The sequence below is a fragment of the Hemitrygon akajei genome, chromosome 15 (genome assembly GCF_048418815.1).
Source record: "Hemitrygon akajei chromosome 15, sHemAka1.3, whole genome shotgun sequence".
In the NCBI taxonomy this organism is placed as follows: domain Eukaryota; kingdom Metazoa; phylum Chordata; class Chondrichthyes; order Myliobatiformes; family Dasyatidae; genus Hemitrygon; species Hemitrygon akajei.
The window spans coordinates 82373392-82399196 of NC_133138.1; the positions used below are offsets into that span (position 1 = coordinate 82373392).

The window sequence follows — 25805 nt, forward strand, 5'->3', positions numbered from 1 at the left end:
AGCAGCCTGAAGGGATGGAATCTTGTTTTATGTCTTCTTTCAGCCCATTCCAAAATATTTTAAAAACTTTTCACTGAGGTAGTTTAAATTGGATGTTCTTTGACTTTTTGCCTGTGTCTATTAGCAAGGATATAAATAAATGTTCGCTCAGTAGCATCATTACCCTTACACCTACTGACAATCAGTTCTGCAATTTAGTTCATTCCCAGCACCAGCAGTTTAAAAATATCTGTGTTTGCACACAGTTAAAATGTAGAATTAAATGTAAAAATAAATTTAAACTTGGCCTGAAGACAAATTACTCCACAAAGACAATCGTGTTGGATTATCTGATGGGACTGCAGAGAATTGCAAATTAACCTGTGTTTCACTGCACCTTTCCCAATGTCCCCACCCCGGAAAGAAAGAGTCAACAGAGGTTAAATCGGTTAAGTGCAGAATATAGGCAAGGGATTTGCAATGTTCACCTAATGGTGGAGGTAGCTTTTGACTGCCTAACAACAAGAATAATTTCTGCGTTCAGCCAACCCTTCCTGTAACAGATGATATATTGGTTACAGCTGAAGGTGCGCTGCTAATGGCAAACTTAAATTCTGAATGGGTCAACATACAGGCAGTTCTGCTGTAACACAATGATTGTGTTCCTAAGACACCTCCTGTTGTAGAAAGTTGTTTCATAGCAGAACTCTCTATAGTTTGCTTCAGAGCATAGGCTTAAACAACTTTTCCTGAATGTGATATAACCTCTTCAGCCCGTGTAATGCAAATAGTGTTCCTGATCCATCAGTGGGTTTACAGATGATGGAAACATGCATACTACCAGAGCTATTGTGGCCATCTGGTATAGAAAAGAGAAGTTTGGGCGCAGGTGAGTAGGTGGACTGTCCAAGCTGTGCTGAAACAGTTCAGGCAGTGGAGCGGGAAAGGGAAGATGACATGTGTTCTCAGGAGGTTCTCCAGAAACAGCAGAAAAGGGAATAGCAGCAATCACATTGGTTAATAGCAGGGGTGTGGGCCCTAGGAACTGGATATGGAGATTGAGGGGTGAATGAGATCAGACAAATGGTTAACTTCAGTGAATTTGTATTCAATTACTATTTCACATCATCCTCATAACTACATTCAACCATTCTACAATTCACCACAATCCCCTATCAAACACTTATTGACCTCCTATGCTTTACCTACTTAGCACTGGCAGATGTCTCACTACTGCATCTTGTAGCCTGTTCCAACAACTCTTCAACTAGGATGGTCACAAAGAATTCAGTGACAGCCTTTTCCTTTTGGATAAGGTAGCTGATAACTAGATGTACCAGGTGCTGACTGGTGGGAGAAAGGTACACCTGTATGGAGATGCTGTTGCTGATTCTGTTGTTTCTATTGGCTAAAGTGAACCAAAAAGGTAACAATTATACCAGTGCCTAAGAAGAATAATGTTGCCTGCCATAATGACTATCACCTGGTAGCACTCACATCGACAGTGATGAAATAGTTTGAGAGGTTGGTCATGACTAGACTGAACTCCTGCCTCAGCAAGGACCTGGACCCATTGCAATTTGCCTATCGCCACAATAGGTCAACGGCAGACACAATCTCAATGGCTCTCCACACAGCTTTAGACCAGTTTTAGGATACTCTTCTATAGCTCTGAATTTAACATCATCATTCCCACAATCCTGATGGATAAATTACAGAACTTGTGTCTGTGTACCTGCCTCTGAATTGGATCCTCGACTTCCTAACCAGAAGACCAGATTGGCGATAACACCTCCTCCTCACTGACAATCAACACTGGCGTACCTTGGGTGTGTGCTTAGCCCACTGTTCTACTCTCTCTATACCCATGATTGTGTGGCTAGGCACAACTCAAATACCATCTATAAATTTGCTGACGATATAGCCATTGTTGGTAGAATCTCAGATGGTGACGAGAGGGTGTACAGGTGCAAGATAAGCCAACAAATGGAATGGTGCCACAGCAACAACCTGGCACTCAACATCAGTAAGACAAAAGAGTTGATTGTGGTCTTCAGGAAGGGTAAGATGAAGAAACACATATCAATCCTCATAGAAGGATCAGAGGTGGAGAGAGTGAGCATTTTCACATTCCTGGGTGTCAAGATCTCTGAGGGCCTAAACTGATCCCAACATATTTATGCAGCTATAAAGAAGGAAAAACAATGACTATATTTCATTAGGAGTTTGAAGAGATTTGGCATGTCAACAAAAACACTCAAATTTCTACAGTGGACTGTGGAGAGGATTCTGACAGGCCACATCACTGTCTGGTATAGGGGGTGCTACTGCACAGACAGAAAGACGCTGCAGAGGGTCATAAATTTAGTTGGCTCCGTCGTGGGTACTAGCCTACAAAGTACCTAGGACATCTTCAAGGAGCGGTATCTCAGAAAGGCAGCATCCATTATTAAGGACTCTCAGCACCCAGGGAATGCCCTTTTCTCACTGTTACCATCAGGTAGGAAGTATAGAAGCTTGACGGGACACACTCAGTGATTCAGCAACAGCTCTTCTCCTCTGCCATCAGATTCCTAGATGGACATTGAACCCTTGAATGCTACCTCACCTCTTTAATATGTATAATTTCTGTTTTTGCACAATTTTTAATCTATTTAATATACATATACTATAATTTATTGTTTCTATATTGTGTATTATATTGGACTAATGCTGCTAAGTTAACAAATTTCACAACACATGCTGTTGATAATAAATCTGATTCTGTATATTCATTGCAGCTTCCAATTCAGCTCTGTGTTATGCTCAGAATGTAGAGACTAGCAGGCAGACACGAACAACGTTTGGTGAGATGCTGGCCTAAAAGCATTATGGCCTCTGCAAGCAGGAATCAAACAGAATATATAACAAATCAAGGACAGAGTCATACAGCCAAACAGCTTAGAAATAGGCCCTTTGGCCAAACTGGTCCATGTCAACCAAGATTCCAATCCAAGTTTGGCCCAGATCACTTTAAACCAGGGGTTCCTAACCTTTTATGGACCTGTACCATTAACCAAGGGATTTGTGGACCCCAGGTTGTGAACCTCTACTCTAAACCTTTCCTGTCCGTGTACCTGTACAAATTTCTTTTAAGTTTATTTATTGGAAGTTTCTGTAAATGTAGGAGGGGACTATGTTGAAAAATAAACGTGCTAGGTTTTCTAAAATTGACTCCTTCTACCTTAGGCCAGCAATTCCCCAATTTAATCATGGGAGAGTCTATAATGACCGATTAACCTACTAGCTGGTAGGTCTTTGGACTGTGAGAGGAAACCCACACGGTCATGGGGAGAATGTAGAAACTCCTTACAGGCAGCGGCAGGACTTGAACTCGTGTTGCCTTTAGTGTAAAGCTTTGTACTAACCACTACATTACTGTGTGATTTTTAGTTTTCCCAGCTCAAACACTTCCCCTAATAGCTTCTTCATATACACCGCACTCGGGTTCCTATTAAATCTCTCTCCTCTTGCCTTTGCTTTCTAATTCTTGATCGTCTAACCCTGAAGGAAAAAAAAACTGTGTGCATTCATCCTCTCCATGCCCCCCATAATTCTCTACAAGGTACAGGATATTGAAAAGTGCAAAGGAACATCGAAACCTCTAAATTTACATCCACAGACCATTAATGGTACGAGGTTATAAAATGGTTGATAAAGTTGTTAGAAAGATATATGTGATGTCAACTATGACGTAACTAAAGGAGCACAGGCAGATTATGACAGAAATGTATACTAAGCTTATTAAGCCACAACTTGTGAACTTTGCACAGTTCCAGTCACTACAATACAGGGAAAAAAAATTACTTTAAAAGGGAGGGCGCAGCGGAAATTCACAGGATGTTGTATGGGCTGGAAGATAGAAGTTCGGCTCGACCTAAATTACATCTTCAAGTTTTGGGAGAGGAAATTGAACTCTAATGCTTTGATTAGGATCCTGGATCATATAACTCAACAGTGGCTGATAGTTAGAAAGAAAAAAAACATTAAAATGATATGACATTAAAAAACTAACAATAGATAACAGAACTGTTGATAAAACAGCAGGTAATGATAAATCCTTTGAAAAAATAAACAAGATACTGGAGAAACTTAGGGTGTCAGGTTGCATCTGTGGAGGCAGAGGGATGATCAACATTTTGAGTTGCAGAATTGCATAATGTCTGAGAGTGTAAAGAGGAGATATTCAGTAATAAAGATTAAAGATCTGATTTGTCTGTCACATGTACATCGAAATATCATAACATACAGTGAAATGAATTGTTTGTATGAAATCAGTGAGGATTGTCCTGATTTGGGCACCCTATAAGTCTTTCCACACTTTTGGCACTAACATAGCATCCCCAAACTTACTAACCTTAACTATACATCCTTGGACAATGAGAGGAAACCAGAGCACTTGGAGGAAACCCATGAGGTCACCGAGGGGAACAAACAAACTCCTTGGAGACAGAGGTACAGATTGAACCCTGCCCAGTTGTCGCTGGCACTGTAAAGTGATTGTGCTACTATGGGGAAGGAATTGGCAAATGATGTGTGATCTAAATGGAAGAGATTGATGGGCAGATGATAAATCCTGGGTATGCAAGGTCTCTAATCTGCTTTGCTGGTCTCCATACCAAATTGTACTTGGCTTCTGATACTTAACTCTCTTTCACAAGCTTCAAACTCATGAAGTGTAGTCAGAATTGCATTTTGTATTGTAGGCAACATGTTTCTATAAATAATGCAGCATTTTCGGCTCTTTGTCTCTATGAACTGCTGCGGCTCCAGGCTAATGAAATGTTGTGTATTTATTTAATAACATCCTTGGTTTTGATTGCAATCTATCCTGTACTGTATGTTTCAAACATGTCCGTGATTCAGACAGACAAGCAAATAGAATCTAAGATGATTTTCAAAACTCATTTCTGATTTTTTTTTAAATAAAAATCTGCAGAGCTTCACAGATAAATCATTTGTCTTTAATGGAGTTATCATTAATATTAACGTCCGTTCTCTGACCTTGATGTTTTTTAATGAACAGTTTGGAAAATGTTGATGGCTGTCTGGAATCTGACAAAATACATAGTTTTTGTTTCTGAAGTCCTCCACATTACACTCTCCCTCTGTTCTATCCTCTTTTATCTCTATCTCTGCCTCTGTCACAATAATTGCAGTAATCCATCAGTGCCACATCTCAGATGATATCACTTTGCATAATCCTAATGTGGGATTGTTTAGGACTGTATTGCTCAGTACATCAGTGATGGATGCATTTCTACATTAAACAGGGGCAGGAAGAAGTGGGCAAACACGAGGAAATCTGCAGATGCTGGAAATTCAAACAACAACACACACAAAATGCTGCTGGAACACAGCAGGCCAGGCAGCATCTATAGGGAGAAGCGCTGTCGATGTCTCAGCCCAAAACGTTGACAGCACTTCTCCCTATAGATGCTGCCTAGCCTGCTGTGTTCCACCAGCATTTTGTGTGTGTTGTAGGAAGAAGTGGTGTTGGGGTTGTTGGCAATTGGTTGAGGAGTCTAAGTAGGAGAACAATATATTTCACTAAATATACACAGAAGACACTGTAAACTCATTGATTGTATTCATCAGGATTCTTGTGCAATGAGGGCTGTTCAAGTCAGATTTGAGGATATGGTTAGCTTTAACAGAGAGTTATTTGCAAAACATTGGTATGATCCCTGCCATGATGTGTGCTGTCTTATAGACTCAAGGCTTGGTTTTCCATCCATTCGCAAGTGCATTATCTGTCAGTACAACCCCTTTAATAGATAAGGGTCCACTTTGTGAATGGAGTAGATTTAAAGGACATACATTCACTTCCTTACTTACTGCCTATTACACTGCTAGCATTTAGAGCATCAATGAAAGTCTCCCCTCTCTGTCCGTTTAGAAGGAGTCTTCATTGTTATTTCCATAACAATTGTTTTTTGACTAATCAGGGTTGTTAGCCCTGAGCTGAACCACCAAACCTGGAGGACCAGTGGACCATTCTTAGTCTGGCCTCTAACCTTTGATCTATTTAGCATGGGTGATCCTACCAAGAGCCAAAGCACAAGGGCCTGACTCCAGTCCTCATAGCTTTCTGAGTTATTGAGGCATACAAACCTCCAAACCCTACAACAAGGTTGTGGTCACTTAGTGACTACTTTATTAAGTACCTCCTGGACCTAATGTAATGGGTATTCTGAGATGCTTTTCTGAACATCACTGTGTATGAAAACCCTAGGATATCAACAGTTTCTGAGACGGCACTCAAATCACCTTGTCCAATACCAACAATCATTCCACAGTCTAAGTTACTTAAATCACACTTCTTCCCCGTTCTGGAGTTTCGCCTGAATAACTGTACTACTTGACCATATCTGCATGCTTTTATACCTTGAGTTGCTACCATCTGATTGGCTGATTATGTATTTGCATTAACGAGCCGGTGTACCGGTCTGGCTAATAAAGTGGCTATTGAGTGCAGAAGCCCCAGGTCTCACACCACTAGTTCGATGGACAGCTATCTCCCTACAAACAGAGTGTCTCACTAGTACTTAGCATCATTATGAACACTTTAAACACTCTGTATAACAAAGACTTTGGTCTTTTTTGTTCAAATTTTATTTTTTTGTCAAAATTGTGTATAATTTAAACTTAAATTATGTTTTTTTGTGAATGCTGCTTATGTGATTCTTTGCGCCTGTGATGTTACTGCGAGTAAGCTTTTCATTGTAACTATGCAAATAACAACAAACTAGAACACACACAAAACGCTGGTAGAACACAACAGGCTAGGCAGCATCTATAGGGAGAAGCGCTGTCGACGTTTCGGGCCGAGACCCTTCGTCAGGACTAACCGAAAGGAAAGCTTACTTTTCTACTAAAAGAGATAATACTTTTACCAATACTGCAATCTTTCTTCCCAACTCCGAGCTTTCCCTGTACTCCTGAAATATATTCTCCCAAACACGACCATCAACTTTCATTTGAATCTTTTGCCAATTATCTTCACAAAGGCCTTGTGTACAGAGACAACGAACCTATCATCACATCTTTGGGGTCTGTGAATTACCTAGAGCACCCAGAAGAAACCACCCAGACATGGGATGAATATAAAAATTCCACAAAGAAAATGTGTAGAGTTAGGGTTGAATTCAGGTCTCTGAAACATGCATGAATTTCTAAGCTATCTTCATTTATGTAGCAGTTTGGAATGGGCCCCCAAATCTTAAGAACTTTCTACAGGGGCACAATTGACAGTATCCTGACTGGCTGCATCATTGCCTGGTATGGGAACAGCATCTCCCTTAATTGCAGGACTCTGCAGAGACTGGTGTGGACAGCCCAGCACATCTGTAGTTGTGAACTTCCTATGATTCAGGACATTTACAAGGACAGGTGTGTAAAAAGGGCCCGTAGGATCATTGGGGACCCGAGTCACCCCAACCACAATCTATTCCTGCTGCTACCATCCAGGAAATGGTACCGCAGCATAAAAGCCAGGACCAACTGTTGTCTACATGGACCTTAGCAAGGCACTTAATAAGGCACTTAATTTCTTAATAATGGGAGGTTGGTCAAAAAGGTTCAGTCGCTTGGAATTGAAGACGAGGTAATAAATTGGATTTGACATTGACTTTGTGAGAGAAGCCGGAGAGTGGTTGCTTCTCAGACTGGAGGCCTGTGACTAGTGGAGTGGGTAGGGATTAGTGTTGTGTTCATTATTGTTTGTCATCTATATCAATGAGATGGATGATAATGTGGATAACTGGATCAGCAAATTTACAGATGACACCGAGATTGGGGGTGTAGTGGAACAGTGAGGAAGTCTATCAAAGCTTGCAGCAGGATCTGGATCAGCTGGAAAAATGGACTGAGAAATGGAAGATGGAATTTAAGTGTGAGATGTTGCACTTCGGAAGGACCAGCCGGGGTAGGTCTTACACAATGAATGGTAGGGGACTGAGGGGTGGGATAGAGGAAGGATCTAGGACTAATGGTTGAAATTGGCATCACATGTAGATAGGGTTACTAAAAAAAAACCTTTTAGCACGTTGGCCTTCATAAATTAAAGTACTGAGTACATGAGAAGCGATGATATATTGAAGTTGTATAAGACATTGATGGGACCAAATTTGAAGTATTGTGTTCAAATACAATTTGAAGTAGGTCTGGTCACCTACCTACAGGGAATATGTAAATAAGTTTGAAAGAGTACAGATAAAATCTACAGGGATGTTGCTGAGTGTGGAGGACCTGAATTATATGAAAAGCTTGAATAGGTTAGGACTGTTTTATTTGGAACATAGAAGATTTAGAGAAGATTTGATAGAAGTATACAAGATTATGAGGGGTATAGATAGGGTAAATCCAAACAAGCTTTTTCCACTGAGGTTGGGTGGGACTAAAACCCAAGGGGTAAGGGTGAAAGATGAAAAGTTTAGGGGGAACATGAGGGGAATCTTCTTCAATCAGAGGGTCGTGAGAGTGTGGAACGAGCTGCCAGCACAATTTATGCAAGCAAGCTGAATTTCAACATTTAAGAGAAGTTTGGAAAGGTATGTGGATGGTAAGGGTGTGGACGACTATGGACCCAATGCAGGTCAGTGGGAGTAGGCAGTTTAGATTGTTTGGCACAATTGCCTGTATCTGTGCTGTACTTTTTTTTGAACCAATCTTCTAGATCACGTGCCAAACCCTCCTACTCCCCACTCCGCACTTCCATCCATCTTTTCTAGAGAATCGCTTTCCATTTCTGTCACTGAATTTTTTTTTTTGCAGATTATCCAAGTTCCAATACTTTGGGCAAAATTGGTTAAAACATCCAAGGTCCAGCTGAATGTGATTACCTTTCTTTGCCAGCTCTCTCCAGCTCAAGCTCTCACATGGTGGATTGGATAGTGGACTACTTGACAGATAGACCTCAGTATGTGCGGTTGGGAGACTGTAGGTCTGACACGGTGGTCAGCAGCACAGGAGCGCCGCAGGGGACAGTGCTCTCTCCGGTCCTGTTCACCCTGTACACATCAGACTTCCAATATAACTCGGAGTCCTGCCATGTGCAGAAGTTCGCTGATGACACGGCCATAGTAGGGTGTGTCAGGAATGGACAGGAGGAAGAGTATAGGAAACTGATACAGGACTTTGTGATATGGTGCAACTCAAACTACCTGTGTCTCAATATCACCAAGACCAAGGAGATGGTGGTGGACTTTAGGAGATCTAGGCCTCATATGGAGCCAGTGATCATTAATGGAGAATGTGTGGAGCAGGTTATGACCTACAAGTATCTGGGAGTGCAGTTAGACGAGAAGCTAGACTGGACTGCCAACACAGATGCCTTGTGCAGGAAGGCACAGAGTCGACTGTACTTCCTTAGAAGGTTGGCGTCATTCAATGTTTGTAGTGAGATGCTGAAGATGTTCTATAGGTCAGTTGTGGAGAGCGCCCTCTTCTTTGTGGTGGCGTGTTGGGGAGGCAGCATTAAGAAGAGGGACGCCTCACGTCTTAATAAGCTGGTAAGGAAGGCGGGCTCTGTCGTGGGAAAAGAACTGGAGAGTATAACATCAGTAGCAGAGCGAAGGGCGCTGAGTAGGCTATGGTTAATCATGGAAAACCCTGAACATCCACTGCATAGCACCATCCAGAGACAGAGAAGCAGTTTCAGCGACAGGTTGCTATCGATGCAATGCTCCTCAGACAGGATGAAGAGATCAATACTCCCCAATGCCATTCGGCTTTACAATTCAACCGCCAGGATTAAGATATGTTAAAGTGCCGGGGTTAGGACTGAGCTTAAGTTACCATTCAATGTATTTAAGAACTTTTTAAAAGCTATTTATTAATGCTTTTTGAGAGGGTGACTTTAGATGCATATCATATTTTTACTGAGTTAAGTATTTTATGTAATTAGTTTTGCTACAATAAGTGTATGGGACATTGGAAAAAATGTTGAATTTCCCCATGGGGATGAATAAAGTATCTAGCTATCTATCTATCTATCTATCTACATGTTGGAAGTTGGGAGTTTTAGATGGTTACATGGTCAGTTGCCAATGCACTTTTCCTCCAGTCTGATACAGGAGACAACTGGACTTGGAGCCACAATACTATTTCTCTGAATGGGACTGACAACCATTTGAAAAAATGGCACAAAGGATTACTGAAAGAAAATGCTGGGGCTAGTCATCAGGCTAGGCTATGGAAATAGCAGACAATCAGTTCAATGACCCTTTATCAGAACAGATGAAACAACATTGACCTGATGCCTTAACTCAGTATTTCTCTCACCATATCATGGAACTGGCAGAAGGTAGCTCAGTTGGGCCTTAGATTTTTTAATTTGTAGTAATTTTAGAATATGGTGTGAAAATGGCTATGTTACAGACTTGGACAAATTATTGGGAGCCATGTGTTTGAATTGAAAAGTGGCAAGTGGAGAATCTACATATAGAAAGTTAATTAAATGAGTCTGACTTCAGGATGTTAGCAAGATTGTTGTAAAAAATTGTCTGATTCAAAAAATGTCTGATCAAAAATAAATTTGTCTCCTTGCTAAGACTGGTCTATATGTGACTTGATACCCATAAGAATTTACCTTGCATTAAAACAGTCTAAATATCCTTGGACTTTTATCAGGAAACTACTGAGCAGATGCAGTTTCAACTATTATTTTTTTAAAGGCAACCTAGCAAGAGCAATAAACAATTGCATCAGTATTGCCTGTATGCTATCAATCGATAATTTTTAAAATCCTATGTTTGAACTCTGGTTTATAAACTGGACATTGGTAGAGGTGCTACAACTTCCATAAAGTGTGGTACTGAATTATTTCAGGCTCAGAATATTCCAAAGTAATTGACAACTGATGAAGGTCTGTTGTTACTGCTGCAATGTAGGAAATGTGTCATCTGGCATCACCCAACAGAGGAATAAAACCCTTGGATTAACAGCTCAGCTGAAACACAACAGTGCCAGGATTGTATCAAAAAGTGATCTGAAATCAAACTTCTGAGCCTCAGAGATTGTGACCATTGACACACCACTGTTACTTCATTACTGAAAGAGGAATGGGGTCCAAATTCCTTCTATTGTTCCATATTAATCTTCATTTCCTGAAAGGTCTTCCACAGGGGACAGTATTAGATCTGGTTCTGTGGTGCTTTGCACAGCTATATTCCTCATTGTCCTGTGTCGTGGTTCAGGTGCAAAATAAAGTCCTTTCCTAGGGCTTAACCAACCCCATTATTCAGCAAGCTGGTGTCTTCAGCAGAGAAGGGTAAAGCCCAATCAACCTGGTAAAGGATGTGGAGGGAAGTAATGATTTAATAAGAAAACAAATATGAAGGCATTGGATAGTAAATAATCAGGAAGCAGCATTGTTTGTTTGGATAAACATACATCTGAATTCTAATAGACTGCACATTAATGTGTAGAAGTATTCAGTGTAACATCTTGGCTGCAGAAGTAAATTTAGTTGATTTTAGTGTACTGTATGTGTGCAACCACTATTCAGTGGAGCCACAGTTTGATATTTAAAAATTTCAAACTGAGATGAAATTGTGAGGGGCACAGATAAGGTGACTAGACCTTTTCCCAGGTTTATGGGATCAAGAACTAGAGGGCAAAGGTGTAAGGTGAGAGAGGGACGATTTAATAGGGATCAACGGGGCATTTTTTTCCTACAAAATGTGGTACCTCTGTGGAATGAGTTTCCAGGTTAATAACAAACTTTAAAAGTCAGTTAGAGATTTACATAGGTTGGAAAGATTTAGAAGGTTATGGGCTAAACACTGACAAATGGAAACAGGTTGGACAGGGCATCTTAGTTGTCATAGACCATTTGGGCCAAAGAGCCTTCCTGTTCTGTTTAACTATTACGACTCTGTCTACAGTATTCTAGTTACCTCCTCCTTTCTTAAAAGCTCCTGCCTCACGCTCTCCCAATACAATCCGTGTTGTCAACTGCAGTTGTGTCTGTCCTCCTGTTCATTGTTTTACCCTCTTGTGTTAATACTGAAGACGGGCTAGTTAGCAAAAGGGGAGGAAAGTACCTCCATTACAAGACCTACAGGTACTTGGGCTTCAGTCATCCAACAACAAAACAAGCCTTGTTTCTTGGGCTTAAGAAGGTAAAGTGGCAGAACAGCATCAAAGTCAGAATTCACAAGACAGGGATTAGGGATTATTAATGCTGCAATTATAATGCTTCACTTGATTCTTTTCTCTTTATTCTTTATGTTAGTTCACAACTTTTCCTCAGAGACACTATGGAAAGATTGTTCCTTCAAGGCATATGAACTTACTCATTAAGGTTTTAACTTGAGTAATGATAATTTTTAATATCCCATTTGTTAGCAAGTACCTTCTAATAGCCAGAATAAAGGGTTGAAGCAGGCTATAGTTCTCCACACCAGTAAATAATCCCCAGTGGAAAGATGCAGGGTGGAAGGCTGGTAATTTTAATGATAGCATCCATCATGCAAGATGTTTATTGCAAAAAAAAAGGTAAGTTTAGATTGAAACAAAATTGGTACGGTATAAATTCAACAGTTTTACTATATTCCTGACAAAACTTCTAGGATGTACAAGTGACTGCAAATAATTGCAAAAATTAGTCTGCAGTGTCAACAAGATATTGGATGCTACAACACTTGGGAAGGAAAGTAAGAGGTATAAACCCAGAAGAGGTGTATACCTGGAGTGTTCTGCCAGAGAGAGTGGAAAAAGCAGAGTTATTGACAATATTTATCTAAGACACATGGCGGTGCGACGCAGCTTGCAGCGGCCACTCCAGAGCTGATTATCTGTTATTTGTGAAGCGGGGTGCCGTGCGCAATCATAATCGATTGAAAACAGATGTGGGAGCACGGAGGAACATCGGGAAATCTCCAGGAAGAGCTTCTTCGTTGCTGCTTCTGCTGTGAGGTCCGGGACTCTGCTGGGAAGAAGAGGCCCCCAGTCCTCGGGGTCACGTTGCCGATGGCCGTTGGTGGGGCCGTCTTAATACGCTTGGCAGAGGATGGTGCTCGGAGGAGCTGTGCCGGAGGGGATGGTCATCAGCTCAGAGGATCGACGGACTCGGAGTCCGCTGCGGTCAGGTCGCTTTCACTGTGTGCTGTGTCTGCGAGGCTGATTTGGGCGGCGCCGTGGACGTCCATAGCGGGGGTATTCCCTTCTGCTGCCGGCGTGGGATGGCGAGTCTGTCGGGACCCTGGGGACTTGTGGAAACTGTGTGGTGATTTCTTTTGAACTTATAGTCCTTTAACATCTTTGGACTATTTTTACTGTGCCCATAGTCTGTTTTTTTTTTATCAATTATGCTATTGTTTGCACTGTTGTAACTATATGTTGTAATTATGTGGTTTTGTGAAGGTCTTGTAGTTTTAGTTTTTGGTCATGTTTTGTCTGGTGGATTTGGAGCTCCTTTCGGGGGAACGCGCTAAGACGGTAGCGCGATATTAATACGCAGCAGCCTCTCTGGACTCTGGATTGGAGATTGCCAAACATTATGTGGATTTTCTGGTGTAGTCTGTTTTGTCATGTGCTTTTGTGATATCATTCTGGAGGAACGTTGTCTCATTTTTAACTGCATTGCATTTGTGGTTTCTAAATGACAATAAACTGAATCTGAATCTGAATATTTTAACAAGTGTCTAGAGGAGCATTAAAATTGCAGAAGCATAGAAAGTTATGGGCCAAGTCCTGGTGGATAGGATAAATATGGGTGGTGCCCTTTAGTTGAAATGGATGTGTTGTGGCAAATGGCCTGTTCCCATGCTCTCTGGCTCTATGACTCCTGGTTTAATCCATCCTCTGGACTAGCAAAGGAAGAAACAAATGAACCTTCAGCACGTTATAACCTTTTCCAGTAACTTGTGTGCTCAGATGGGTGAAGGACCACATTTGACCCATTACGTCCAAAGCAACTAAACGGCCACGGCGTTTTTCATTTGTTAGTGTCAGCGGTAGAATGTTGGGAAGTTCTGCTGCTCAACAAGATACTTGGATAAGTGAGTAAGAAAACAAAACAATATCTTCATTTTCTGTTCTCCAACAATGGACTTTCCTTTGCCTCTCTCACTTCCATCAGTGTAGCTTTGTCCTTATATGCTTGCAGTTCTTCAGGTATACTGTATATGCTCGAGGAAGTCAAGTGAGATAGACTAACTACAACACTGATTCTATGATCATCGAGTAGTTGCCCTATGAGCTTGGGAGCAGCTATGAAAATCCTGCTTCTTAAACACTTTGAGGATGTATTTGAGTTCGGGGCATACAGTTATCAATTGGAACAAGAGCGAGACAGAAGAAGCCTATGAATGGGGTACAACTTGCCCAGCACATCATTTTAAATCATTAATGCTAAATGCCTTCTTTTCCTCTGCACACTCCAGCCAGTGAACCTCCTCTCATAAGTTAATACATTGTGCTAATGATATTGATGTTAAAATGCATCCCAAGGTACACATCCAATAAGCAATGTAAAGCAAATATTGCACTTTAAAGCAATAGGAAGCTCAAATGATGGGAACGTAATTACACTCCTTGCAAATGTCCTCAATCTTTTTATATCAGCATAATCAGCCTCTGAGTGTCACATTATTCAGCTCCTGGATTAAAGAGTAACACAAACTATTAAGTTGCAGTTAAGTTGAGTCAAAACAGGTGTTAAATTATAGAATACCTGTGTCTTCAGTTGCAGATTCTGGTTATAGGAACCCATATAGTCTACTTAGCCCTCAAACTCTTATCTCATTCCTAGTTCTGTCCACTTTCCATGACCTTTAGCATCTTTAGCTAGCCAAAATCAATGGAACTCCAAATAAATATACCAGTTAAACAGACATCTATTGATGATTGGGTGAGAGTTTCAAAATTCAGACCTTATTTATATGAAAACAAGCTTCCTAATTTGTATACATAATGTCCTCGCTCTGATTTTAAAATTATGATCCATATAACCAGGCTTCACATCAACAGAAAACACTTCAAAGGTTCAAAGATACAATTTAATGTCAGGGAAATGCATACAATATACATCCTGAAAGGCTGTTTCTTCACAACCATCCACGAAAACAGAGGAGTGCCCGAAGAATGAACAGAAGTTAAATGTTAGAGCCCCAAAGACCCCCCCGCCCCCCTCCCTCCCGCGCGTAAGCAGCAGCAAGCAACGATCCCCCCCACCAGCAAAAATAAAACACACCTGTTACCAGCACTCAGTGTGAGCAAAGCAATAGCAAAGACACAGACTTGCAATTACTACAAAGACTACATTGTCCACCCAATAATTCGACATGCTGCAGGCTCTCTCTCTCCTAATAAGGGAGAAAGAGGTGACTCCATTTTCCAACCAGCTGGGAGACATAACAAACAACTCACTGGTTTACGATGTTAAAAGTCCATTACGTTGATTTTTCGAGCTCTGTGCCTAAGGATGGCAAGGATCCTGGGTCCTCAGGCACACAGCAGATGTTTGGACTCCCCCAACGGCGGACACTGACCCTTGATCCTCCCATCCCCAGTTCCTCGAGATCCCAGTCTTCTGAATCCATGCCAAAATTGTAGGCCAAGCCTTTGGCATTCCAAATATCAGCCGATTATGGAACGCCGAGAGCGGGTCCCATTCCCGCAAAGAACCGTAGTCAGCGTGTAACTCCAGGTCAAATTATTCAATCAATTCATTTAAGTAAACACTGAATCAGCTTCTAACCTTTTAAATTCCAAGGAATACCAACCTGGTGATCTACCTTTGTAACTTAACCCTTGAAGCCCTGTTAAAATTCTGCTGGTGATTCCATATGTTAATTCGAATGAGTTAGTATGTTTTCTGGGGTGTAATGTTCAGAATATCCCATTGCAGCCAATAAGGTTCAGAATGGACTTGCAGAACCTCAACTTTAGTGAGGTTTTGCAACAATTTAATTTTAATAAGCTGCAGCCATTATTGATTTCCCTGAAATGGAACCTTCTCCACTGTAAACTCCGATGCTAGTTCATTAACAAGACTCTCATTTCCATGTTTTCATTTGCAATGTTTCCATTTTGTTTTCAAAGAGCAAGTATTTTCCTTCATTATTCTATTTCTTCTAAAATAAGAATGATAGAGGAAGTGGTAGAGATGGTAAAATAGCAACACTAGAAAGGCAATTGGGCATGAACAGGAAAGATTTAGAATGATATGGCCAATTGCAAGGTAGCTTTAGTTCAGCAGCTTGGCCAGTATGGTCAGCTCTGGGTCAAGGGCATGTTTCCATGCTGTGAAACTCTATGACTCGATAAGTGCGATTTGGTCACGTTCATCGAGGTTTTCCTTAGGTTTTCTTCTTTCCTTCTTGCAGTATCAGTACCTTTCTCACCTCCTCTGCTTTTCACTATGCTTTTCTCACTCCTCAACAGAATAGTTTGGAATTTTATGCAACTTTCTTTGCAATGTTATATGTCTTATCTATGTGATGCGCCAGGCTGATATATTTGCAAAGTAGGAATTGTTCCCTCGGGGGATTCATTGGAAACATGCCAAGTTAAATTCATTTTTGAACACCTCCCACACTTCTTTCTGCATTTTAAAGATTTGATCATGTTGTACACTAAATCATTGCATTACATGACAGAGTCTCTAGGTCACCAACTCCCACCCGCTTTCTGGTTCATATGAAAAATAGAGATTCCCACTAAATAACTCTATTTTGTCTCCAGCCATTCTATCATCTGTCTGAATATATTCTATTGCTGTGAGAATATTGTGTCACATTCTCCCTAATTCCACTTTTCCAATCACAAACCATCCATTGTTGTATCCCTTGAGCTATATTCTCTCTACTCATTGTAACGATGAACACCAAATAATTTCTCTTGCATTTTTTCTCCCCACCCTTTCGAAACACTTCATAATGTGGGATATTGAATTCACAATCAAGGAGCAAAGTTACTTTTCATGGTATTTTATTGTGATATTTGGAAGTGACTTTAAAAATTATCCATGCTAAGACCTGTTCTCAATTGTCTGTCTGTTAATACATTTTTATGGGTCCCGAATGACTCACATTAAAAATTAGAAAACCTTCCCAGTAACAGGTTCTTTACTGACTAATGTGTGTGAATAATGGTTAGATGGCTTGAAAATTTAATTTTCATATTTAAATAAGGAAGATGGAGTATGAATGTGGCCCTTTCCTGAGGTTATGCATACTTATTCTGATATTTACATTTCTCCCATGATATCTGTTGATAAATTAGTGTTACAGATAGACTTTTTAGAAATCTGTGTAAGTTTAGGCATCGCTTCCCAATTATATCCCAGTGGAAAATTCACAGCACTAGGACATGAACTGGTTTAATATATGATTAATTAGAGGAAACTTATTTAATAAATTCCAAACGTACATCGGAGTTTTGTTGTTTTAGCTGAGTATCACAGAGTGTAGTGAATGAGTCAGATGTTGTGGTCTCAAAAGAATCCAGAATGTATCTTACAAACACAAGAAAGACTCCAGATGCTGGAAATCCAAACCAATATACACACAATGCTGCAGAAACTCAGCAGGTCAGGCAGCATCTATGGAAAGGAGTAATCAGTCAACGTTTTAGACCAAGACATGGAAGGGGGGAGATGTCTGAATTAAAAGGCGGGGGAAGGGGAAAGAAGCTAGCTGGAATGTGGTAGGTGAAGTCAGGTAGATGGGACGGGTCATGGTTGGAGAAGAAACAATCTCATAGGAGAGGAGAATGAACAATAGGAAAAAGGGAGAGAGGAAGGGACCCAAAGGGAAGTAATTGGCAGGTGAGAAGAATTAAAAGGTCAGAGTGGGGAATAGAGGAAATTTGGTTCACCGAAAGAAGAAATCAATATTTATACCATCAGGTTTGAAGGGTTTAATTTTGATTCCCATTCCCATACCAATGTGTCGATCTGTAGCCTCCTCTGGTGCCAAAATGAGGCCACCCTCAGAGTGGAGGAGCAACACCTTATATTCCATCTGGGTAGCCTCCAACCTGATGGTATGAACATTGATTTCTCCTTCAAGTGAACAAAACTCCCCACCCCAGCCCCTCTATGTCCACTCTGCCTGACCAACTGAGATCCTCCAGCATTTTGTGTGTCTTGCTTCAGAAGATACCTTGATTCAGTGGGTTGGCTGATGATGGAGACTCTCAGCAAGTTATCAAGAATACTGAGAACCAGCACTAAGGCAGCACGATGGTGCTGTTAGTGGAGCTGACATCTCATAGTTCCAGCAATCAATTTCAGTCCTGTCCTCTGGTACTCCCTGTGTGGGGCTTGCATCTCCTCCTGAGACTGTGTGGGTTTCCTCAGGTGCTCCAGTTTCCACATACATTCCATAGATTTGGAAGTGTTAGATCAATTGCCAACGGTACATTGCCCCTAAACGTGTAAGTGAGAGGTTATGTTGATGGGTACGGTATATGGGAACAATACAATTGCCTAAGCTCAGGATTAGTATAAGTGGGAACTTGCTGTTCGGTTTGAAGTCAGTGGACCAAAGGGCAGAGGATAAAACACAAGAGATTCTGCAGATGCTGCGAATCTTGTGCAACACACACAAAGTGGTGGAAGAAGACAGCTAGGCAGGCAGCAGCTATGGAGCGGGAGAAACTGAGGCCTTTCATTAGGACTAGAAAGGGAGGAGGACGAAGCTAGAGTAAGAAGGTTGGGGGTGGGGAAGGAGTACGTTGGCAGGTGAGGGAGAAGTGTGGGTGGGAGGGGGAGTGGTCAAAGTACAAAATGGGAGGTGATAGGTGGAAGAGGAGAAGGGCTAAAGCAGAAGGGATCTGAGAGGCAAGGACAGTGGAGAATGGAAGAAGCAAGAGGAGGAAGGGCACCAGATGGAGGTTATGGCCAGGGGAACCAGAATGGGAAATGGAAAAAGAGGTGGGGGAAGAAGTTACTGGAAGTTAGAGAAATTGAATTTCATGTCATCAGATTAGAGTCCACCAACACAGAATGTGAGATATTGCTCTCCATTTGTGAGCGTAGCACACCATAGGAGGCCGTGGACTGAACTGGAAATGGGAAGTCAAATTGAAATGGGTGGTCACCAGGAAATCCTGCCATTGTGGCAAAGGATGAGACAGATTGGGGGATTGCTTCATCAAGCACCTTCACTCTGTCCATCACAAATAGTTAATAATATTACCAATTCTCTCTCTTCCGGCACAATCTTGTTACTGCCATCAACATAATTTCTTTCTCACGAAAATTACTTGCAATCCATGGGACCTAACAAGTTATAGCTGGAGTCTAACCTCCCATTGCAAGTCCAGATGAAGTGTCTTGACCTATAGTGTCGACAGTCTTTTTCCCTCCTCCTTTGTTGCTTGACCAGTTGAGTTCCTCCAGCATGGAGCTCCCTTTCCTCTCTACAGTCTCAATAAGTGTTTTGCTTCCAAATCTATATTCATCCTTCCTGTGAACCTGATCATTAAGTTTCCCATATCTGTAGAGTACTAAGGTTTCTCGTTTTGGGGTCCCTGTCATTTGTAGCCCTTGTTGTAACTGACTGCACTACTCACCTGTAATGCTTTGTCACCAACCTTCAGTTGATTGGGTTCACACTCACCTGTTTCTCTGTTTACCTATTCATCATGGTCTGACAATGGACCACAATGCCTTCTCTTCAAGATCCCACAACATTATCTCCAAAGTCTTCCAAAGATCTAACTTTGACTCTCTGAGATTTCCCACCTTCTTGCTGTTACTCATCTGAAACCATCTCAGGTTCTATGTGTGCATTGTTGCCAGTCATTTCTGTCTCACCATTAACACAAGTGATTCTGCGGATGCTGCAAATCCAGAATTTCCGCAGAAATTGTTTGTGTTGTTTCATCATCAGTTCACTTAATGTTTCCACAAATCATTAAAATTTGAAGCTGTTTGTCCAACACCCAGTACTAAATGAGGAAAATTTTTACCCATCTAAATACTGGCAAGCTTAAACTATGTCTTAGGCAAATGCCTTTCCCCCTTCATCTCTCTTGCTCATCTTTGTTTAATGAATTTACACAACACACCACATGTCCATTCTGATTCCCAAAATTCTGAAATCAAAGACTCACCCTGAGGAATAGTGGGAAACCACGACCATAAAAACCAACAGCAAAGTAATCGGGAGTTGGCCGTAAGATTTTCATGATGTTCTCGTAGAACGTGGCTTGCTGTTTCTGTGGGTTGACAAGCAAAGATGTCAGTTATTTATGAAGAAATCAGTAAATTATTGTGAGCAATATGCTTTTATCCTTATAATTTTTCTAAATACTCAGCACTTCAGTTATATTGTGAGTGTCAGACTTTTATGCTTAACCAAACTGTTGTTGAGACAGCTTCATGGAGCACCTCCGCACCATCTGCCACAAGCAGTGGCCAAGCGCTATAACTCCCATTTGCATTCCCATTCTGGCATGTTGGTCAATGGCCTCCTTTTGTGTGAAGATGAGAACACCCTCCGGGTGAAGAGCAACACCTTGTATTCTGTCTGGGTATCCAACCTGATGGCATGAATATTGATTTCTCCTTCCATTAAATACATTCCCCCCATTCTCACTTCCTCAGTTCCCCACTCTGACCTTTTACTTCTTCCATCTGCCTGTTACTTCCCCCGAGTCCCCTCCTCCTTCCCTTTCCCCTTTGGTCCACTCTCCTCTCCTATCAGATTCCTTCTTCTCCAGCCCTTCACCTTTCATCTCTGAAGAGTGGGGTCAGGACAATGGAAGTAGATGTCCTCATATAGAACAAGGTAAACTTCTTAAGCCTACTCCAGTTCTCTGCATACCTCTGTAATGAGGTGCACTTAAAGACTATATCTTAAGACACCAAAGCATTGAAAGGGAGAAAGTGTAGATGAATTGGAATTCATGTAGATGACACCCATGGTCTTGTTGAAGGCAATATGACTGACACTGAGTCCTTTTTGCTAAATTCTTACATCAGAGCTTTGAGAGGATGAAGACAGTGGGGAACTGTCCCCTTAAATATCTAAATAGACTGCTCACTGTTTAGCCTGACTTGTGAGGCATTATACTAAGGAGAGATGTTGCAGAAACTAGCCTTCAACATCCAAATAGCCCTGAGCAGAGAGAAGTAGTATTCAGAGGGCTTAGTTTTCCCACAAAATATTAAGGACATATTTCTCTTCCACTGTGCCTGGGAACCACCTCTGGTCCACATCATCATCACACCTGTGTGGAAATTCTATCCCAGAAAAATGTAATTGGGCCTGCGGCTGTTTTCACTGATCACAGTGTTACAAACGAAGCAGGTGGATTTAAATTTACATCTTGTAAATCACCTGTCCCAGTTCGCAGACGGACAGGGTTACTGGGACACCAGCGTCTTGCTCAGGTGGTACTAAATGCTTTGCAATAATATATGATGACGACTCCCAAACAACTGCTGCTGTTACTCCCCCTAGGTGATAAAGAATCTGTGTTTCAGGTTGCACTAACATCCTTGGTATCTGTTACAGTGGATACCAACACAATCCCCTCATTAGGGATTAGCAAACTCTGCAACACCATTCAGTGATTATGGAAAGATCAAAAGGCAAGAAAGTTGATGAGGAAAATATATGCACCTAACATATATCTGGCAGCCAATGGATTCCAGAGAAACATTCTTTAGAGCTTTTAAAAATGTTTTTGAACTGACAGCTTGAGAATTGGCATCTTGAAGCATTTTGTCACAGTAGGCTGCTCATGGAAACTTACCAGATTCTGGCTGAGAAGCTCGTAGTCAAAAATTTCCATTTCAAACTGTTCTGCCAGCTCTTTGCAGAGGTTCAAGGCTTCCTCCCACATCTAAAAGAGAAGCAGTCTCATTAGCAAGAGGTCACTGGGCTGTGACCATTCCAGGTAGAGTGATTTAATGGAGGACTGGTGGATGTATACTTTAGTAAACCATCCCACTTCCTCTTACCACTTTTGCTCTATCTTTTCACCTCATATATTTGGGATTGAACCTACTTCTGACTAATGAAGAGCCTACTTTCAGATTAAAAGTGGGTTTTGGGACGTACAATGTCCAGCATTGTGAGTCTACAACTCATTCTCCATTTTCACTTTGTATGTTGTCAAATAGCTCTTCATTTTGTGGAGGTTAGTTGTACCTCAATTGAGGAAGAGTAGGGCAGTGGAAAAAGAGAACTCCCTGCCAATGTCCGTTTTGGGCAGGCTGGGAGATAGTTGGAGATATATAATAAAGAGTTGAAGAGTGCACGAGGAATCAGGAGATGGAGGAGGTAATTCCAAAAATACAAGCTCTCACTCCAGAGTACTGATGACCAATGGAATGATGCCCTACAGGAGGTGATGTCTTTCAGAGGTGATATTAAAGAAGGGGCATTGAGTATAAGAGTAAGGAAGTCATATTAGAGCTCAATAAAACATTGGTTAGTCTGCACTTGGAGTATTGTGCGCAATTCTCATCACCCATTGGAGGGAGGATGTGGAGGCTTTGGAAAGGGAGAAGAGGTTTACTGGCATGCAGCTGCATTAGAGAGTAAAACCATAAGGAGAGGCTGGATGCGTTGAATTGTTTCCTCTAGAGCATTCAAGGCTGAGGGGAGGCCTGATTAAAGTTCTAAAATGATGAGAGCTTAGACAGGATGAACAGTCAGAAACTTTCTCCCAATCGAAATATCAATTACTGGAGGACATGCATGTAAACTGTGTTGAAAGGAGATGCGTGGAACAGGGTGACAGTGGTAGGGACGGAAGAAGATACACAAGTGGTGCTTAAGAGGCTGTTAGATAGACAAAGGAATATGCAGGGATTGAGATGATCTAGATCATGGACACTGAAGAAATCTACTTTACATGCAATGCACTGGAAAACCTGAACAGTTCAGACAGAATCAACGGAAGGAAAAGGAAGATCAACATTGCACAACATGTTGGCTGTCTATTTCCCTCCATGGATGCTGCCTGACCCACTGAGTTCCTCCAGCAGTTTGTGTGTTGCTCCAGGTTCTATCATCTGCAGTCTCTTGTATCTCCTTAGATATTTGGCATTATGTTTGGAGTAGATATCATGCGTGAAAGAACCTGTTGTTGTGCTGTACTGTTCTATGTTCTGTGTTAAACTATGCCCTTAACAGCCCTCTGAAGTAGGTGTAAAGGCTCCTAAAGAACAATAAGGAAAAAACAAGAAAAGGGAGAAGGAAATCTCCCTGGTACACTAATCAATATTCATCTCTCAATACACGTCGTTAAAAGTAGGTTATCTCATCATCACATTATTACACTTCGTGAGACCTTACTGATTTATAATTTGGTTGCTGAATTGAATACAACTTATAAGTGATTGCATTACAAACATTTTTAATTGACTGTCAAGTCATTTTGGTTCTGAGATTGCTGAGGTGACTCTTCCAAGACTTTTTTATTATATTTTATTGCTTTCATTTTTTGTAATAACAGCTATGTAATTTGCTGCTTTGGCCTGTCCATTTATTTTTTGGCCTGAAAGTTTTCCCATGACTGTAACTGCAAAGTGGATTTATTGCTTGACTATATGCATTGCATTTTCATGCATGTGCAAGGTCATGGCTGCCAAGACTAGTAGTCCTTAGTGCTTAGATCAAGTTGAACTTACTGCCGAGAGGCCTAATTGCATCACTCATGCTGACTGGCACATGCTGGGCACAGAATTGTATCACTCTTATTGGCAGGCACATGTCGGATGCAAGATTGTATTAACCATGCTGTTTGGCATATGTTTTGTCCAGAAATGTATCACCCATGCTGGCTGGCATATGTTGGCAAAATTGTCTTAGCCATCCTGATTGGCATATATTGTCCTGAATTGTGCAAGGATTGGTGCATGTTGGATCCAAAAGAGTGCATTATAAAATTTTCCTTTTTTTTGCTTTGTCTTCTCCACCTAGTGACTGGCTTGTGTCTCTTTTAGCTATGTCAACAGTTTCAAGAATTAACTCACTCCAACCAGAAATTTCTTCTCTCCTTTCCTGTCTCACGTAGAGGATGCAACGATGAATAGAGAGACTGTATATAAACTGATACTAAGCAACATGGAAAAATCAATAGGAACAGAATAGCAAGATTGCTTATAAAAACAGAAGCATTTCCATGTATTGAACAAAAGCAGGTAGAAATACAATTCCAGCTTGTCTGATTAGTAGCATAGTTATATCAGAACCCCAAGGGCAGTGATCCCTGTGCTTATCCATTCTGAGGGTACAGCAGCACTGAGAAAGTCACTGTGTCCGCTGCCCGACAGTCTTTCAGGTCAGACACTAAACCAACATCCTGTGGCCCTGGTTGAAGAAGAGCTGTTAAGTTCTCTTGTATTCTTGATAACCTTCCACAATTTAGTAGATTACACTAAAGCAATTTTTCTGGCTGCCTTTTGTAAATCAAATGGCTGCCACTATAACTAATAAAACCTTCATAAGGCCTTAAAGGAAAATCTTCAGAGGAACAAAATGTCTTTGTTTTCTTTGAAATGTTCATAGTGAAGACATACGAGGGGTGATTGATAAGTTCATGGCCTAAGGTAGAAGGAGTCAATTTTAGAAAACCTAGCACATTTATTTTTCAACATAGTCCCCTCCTACATTTACACACTTAGTCCAGCGGAAAGTGTCAAAGCAGGGGTGATTGATAAGTTCGTGGCCGAAGGTAGAAGAAGATGAGTTATACAGCTCTCGTTACATGCACATGCAGTTCAACTCTTTGAGTGATTATGCAGAAAGTTTGAAGTTAATAACTCATCTCCTTCTACCTTAGGCTACAAACTTATCAATCACCCATGCCGTGGACACTTTCTGGAGGTCCAAGATGCGTATGCTCCACGATCGCTGGACTAAGTGTGTAAATGTAGGAATCAGACCCTTCAGTTGACTTGTCCTTGTAATTTAAATTATTTGTGTATGTGTTAGTTACAGTGAAGAATACAGTGGCATGTGTTCCACCCTGCTGGACATCTGAATGAAGAAACTGATTGGAAGCACAACCGAGGCCAACAAACAATGTTTGGTTATATTCTTTTTTTGCAATCTGGACATTCTCAATGTGCCAGCATTTATTATCTATCCCTGAATATCTTTGAACTGAATAGCCATTTTCAGAGGGCACTTAAAAGAAAATGGCATTGGTGGTTCTGAAGTTGAGGCCAAACAAGGAAAGGATTGCAAAATTCATATTTTCTTACAACCCAAAAGGGGACTCATTGCCCCTCTGAGTCTTCACCAGGTTTCAAAACAGCCTATCAATCCTCTTTTCCCATTTGCTTTCCTGAAACTTATTCTGTCACATGAACTCCCAATTAACTTTCCGCACACTGACTTAAACTGGGGATAATTTACAACAGGCAACCATGGGAAAACCTGATAAAATTTGGCAGGTAACCTGGGAAAGCCAACACTATCATAGGGATTATGCCTCATCTCCCCACGGACTGTTCCAAAGACCAGGATCAAACTGGGCTCCCCAGAGTCATGAGGCAGTAGCACAAATTGTGTCACCACTGTGTCACCAACAACTTCACTCTGCAAAAGAAGGTTAATAAAGCAGAGGGTTTTGTTTTGCAATAATTTTGTGGTGCTGTGGTCACCATTACAAAATACTTGAGACTACTTGCACAAAACAAGCAGCTGTGGAAACAACATCACTGGTAGAGCAAGGGCAAGTCCAATATAGTTCCCTGTTCAATATTAAAGAGCACATTTTCAATCCAGGTCCCCATATTGATGAAGGCTTCATATGAAACTGCTTCTGATTACATTCACATTGGTAGAAGTGAAATATAGAACTTATCC

At 41.2% G+C, this 25805-nt stretch overlaps 1 protein-coding gene across 1 annotated transcript in view; it reads right to left on the reverse strand.

Moving 5' to 3' along the window:
* LOC140739509 (dedicator of cytokinesis protein 2-like) overlaps positions 1-25805 on the reverse strand; it is a 651201-nt gene that overhangs the window by 57614 nt on the left and 567782 nt on the right. The window contains exons 39-40 of the mRNA XM_073067873.1: positions 21736-21825; positions 20089-20193 (exon numbers count right to left, since the gene is read on the reverse strand). Of these exons, the coding sequence (XP_072923974.1) occupies positions 20089-20193; positions 21736-21825 (195 nt within the window). The remainder of the gene's footprint in view (positions 1-20088; positions 20194-21735; positions 21826-25805) is intronic.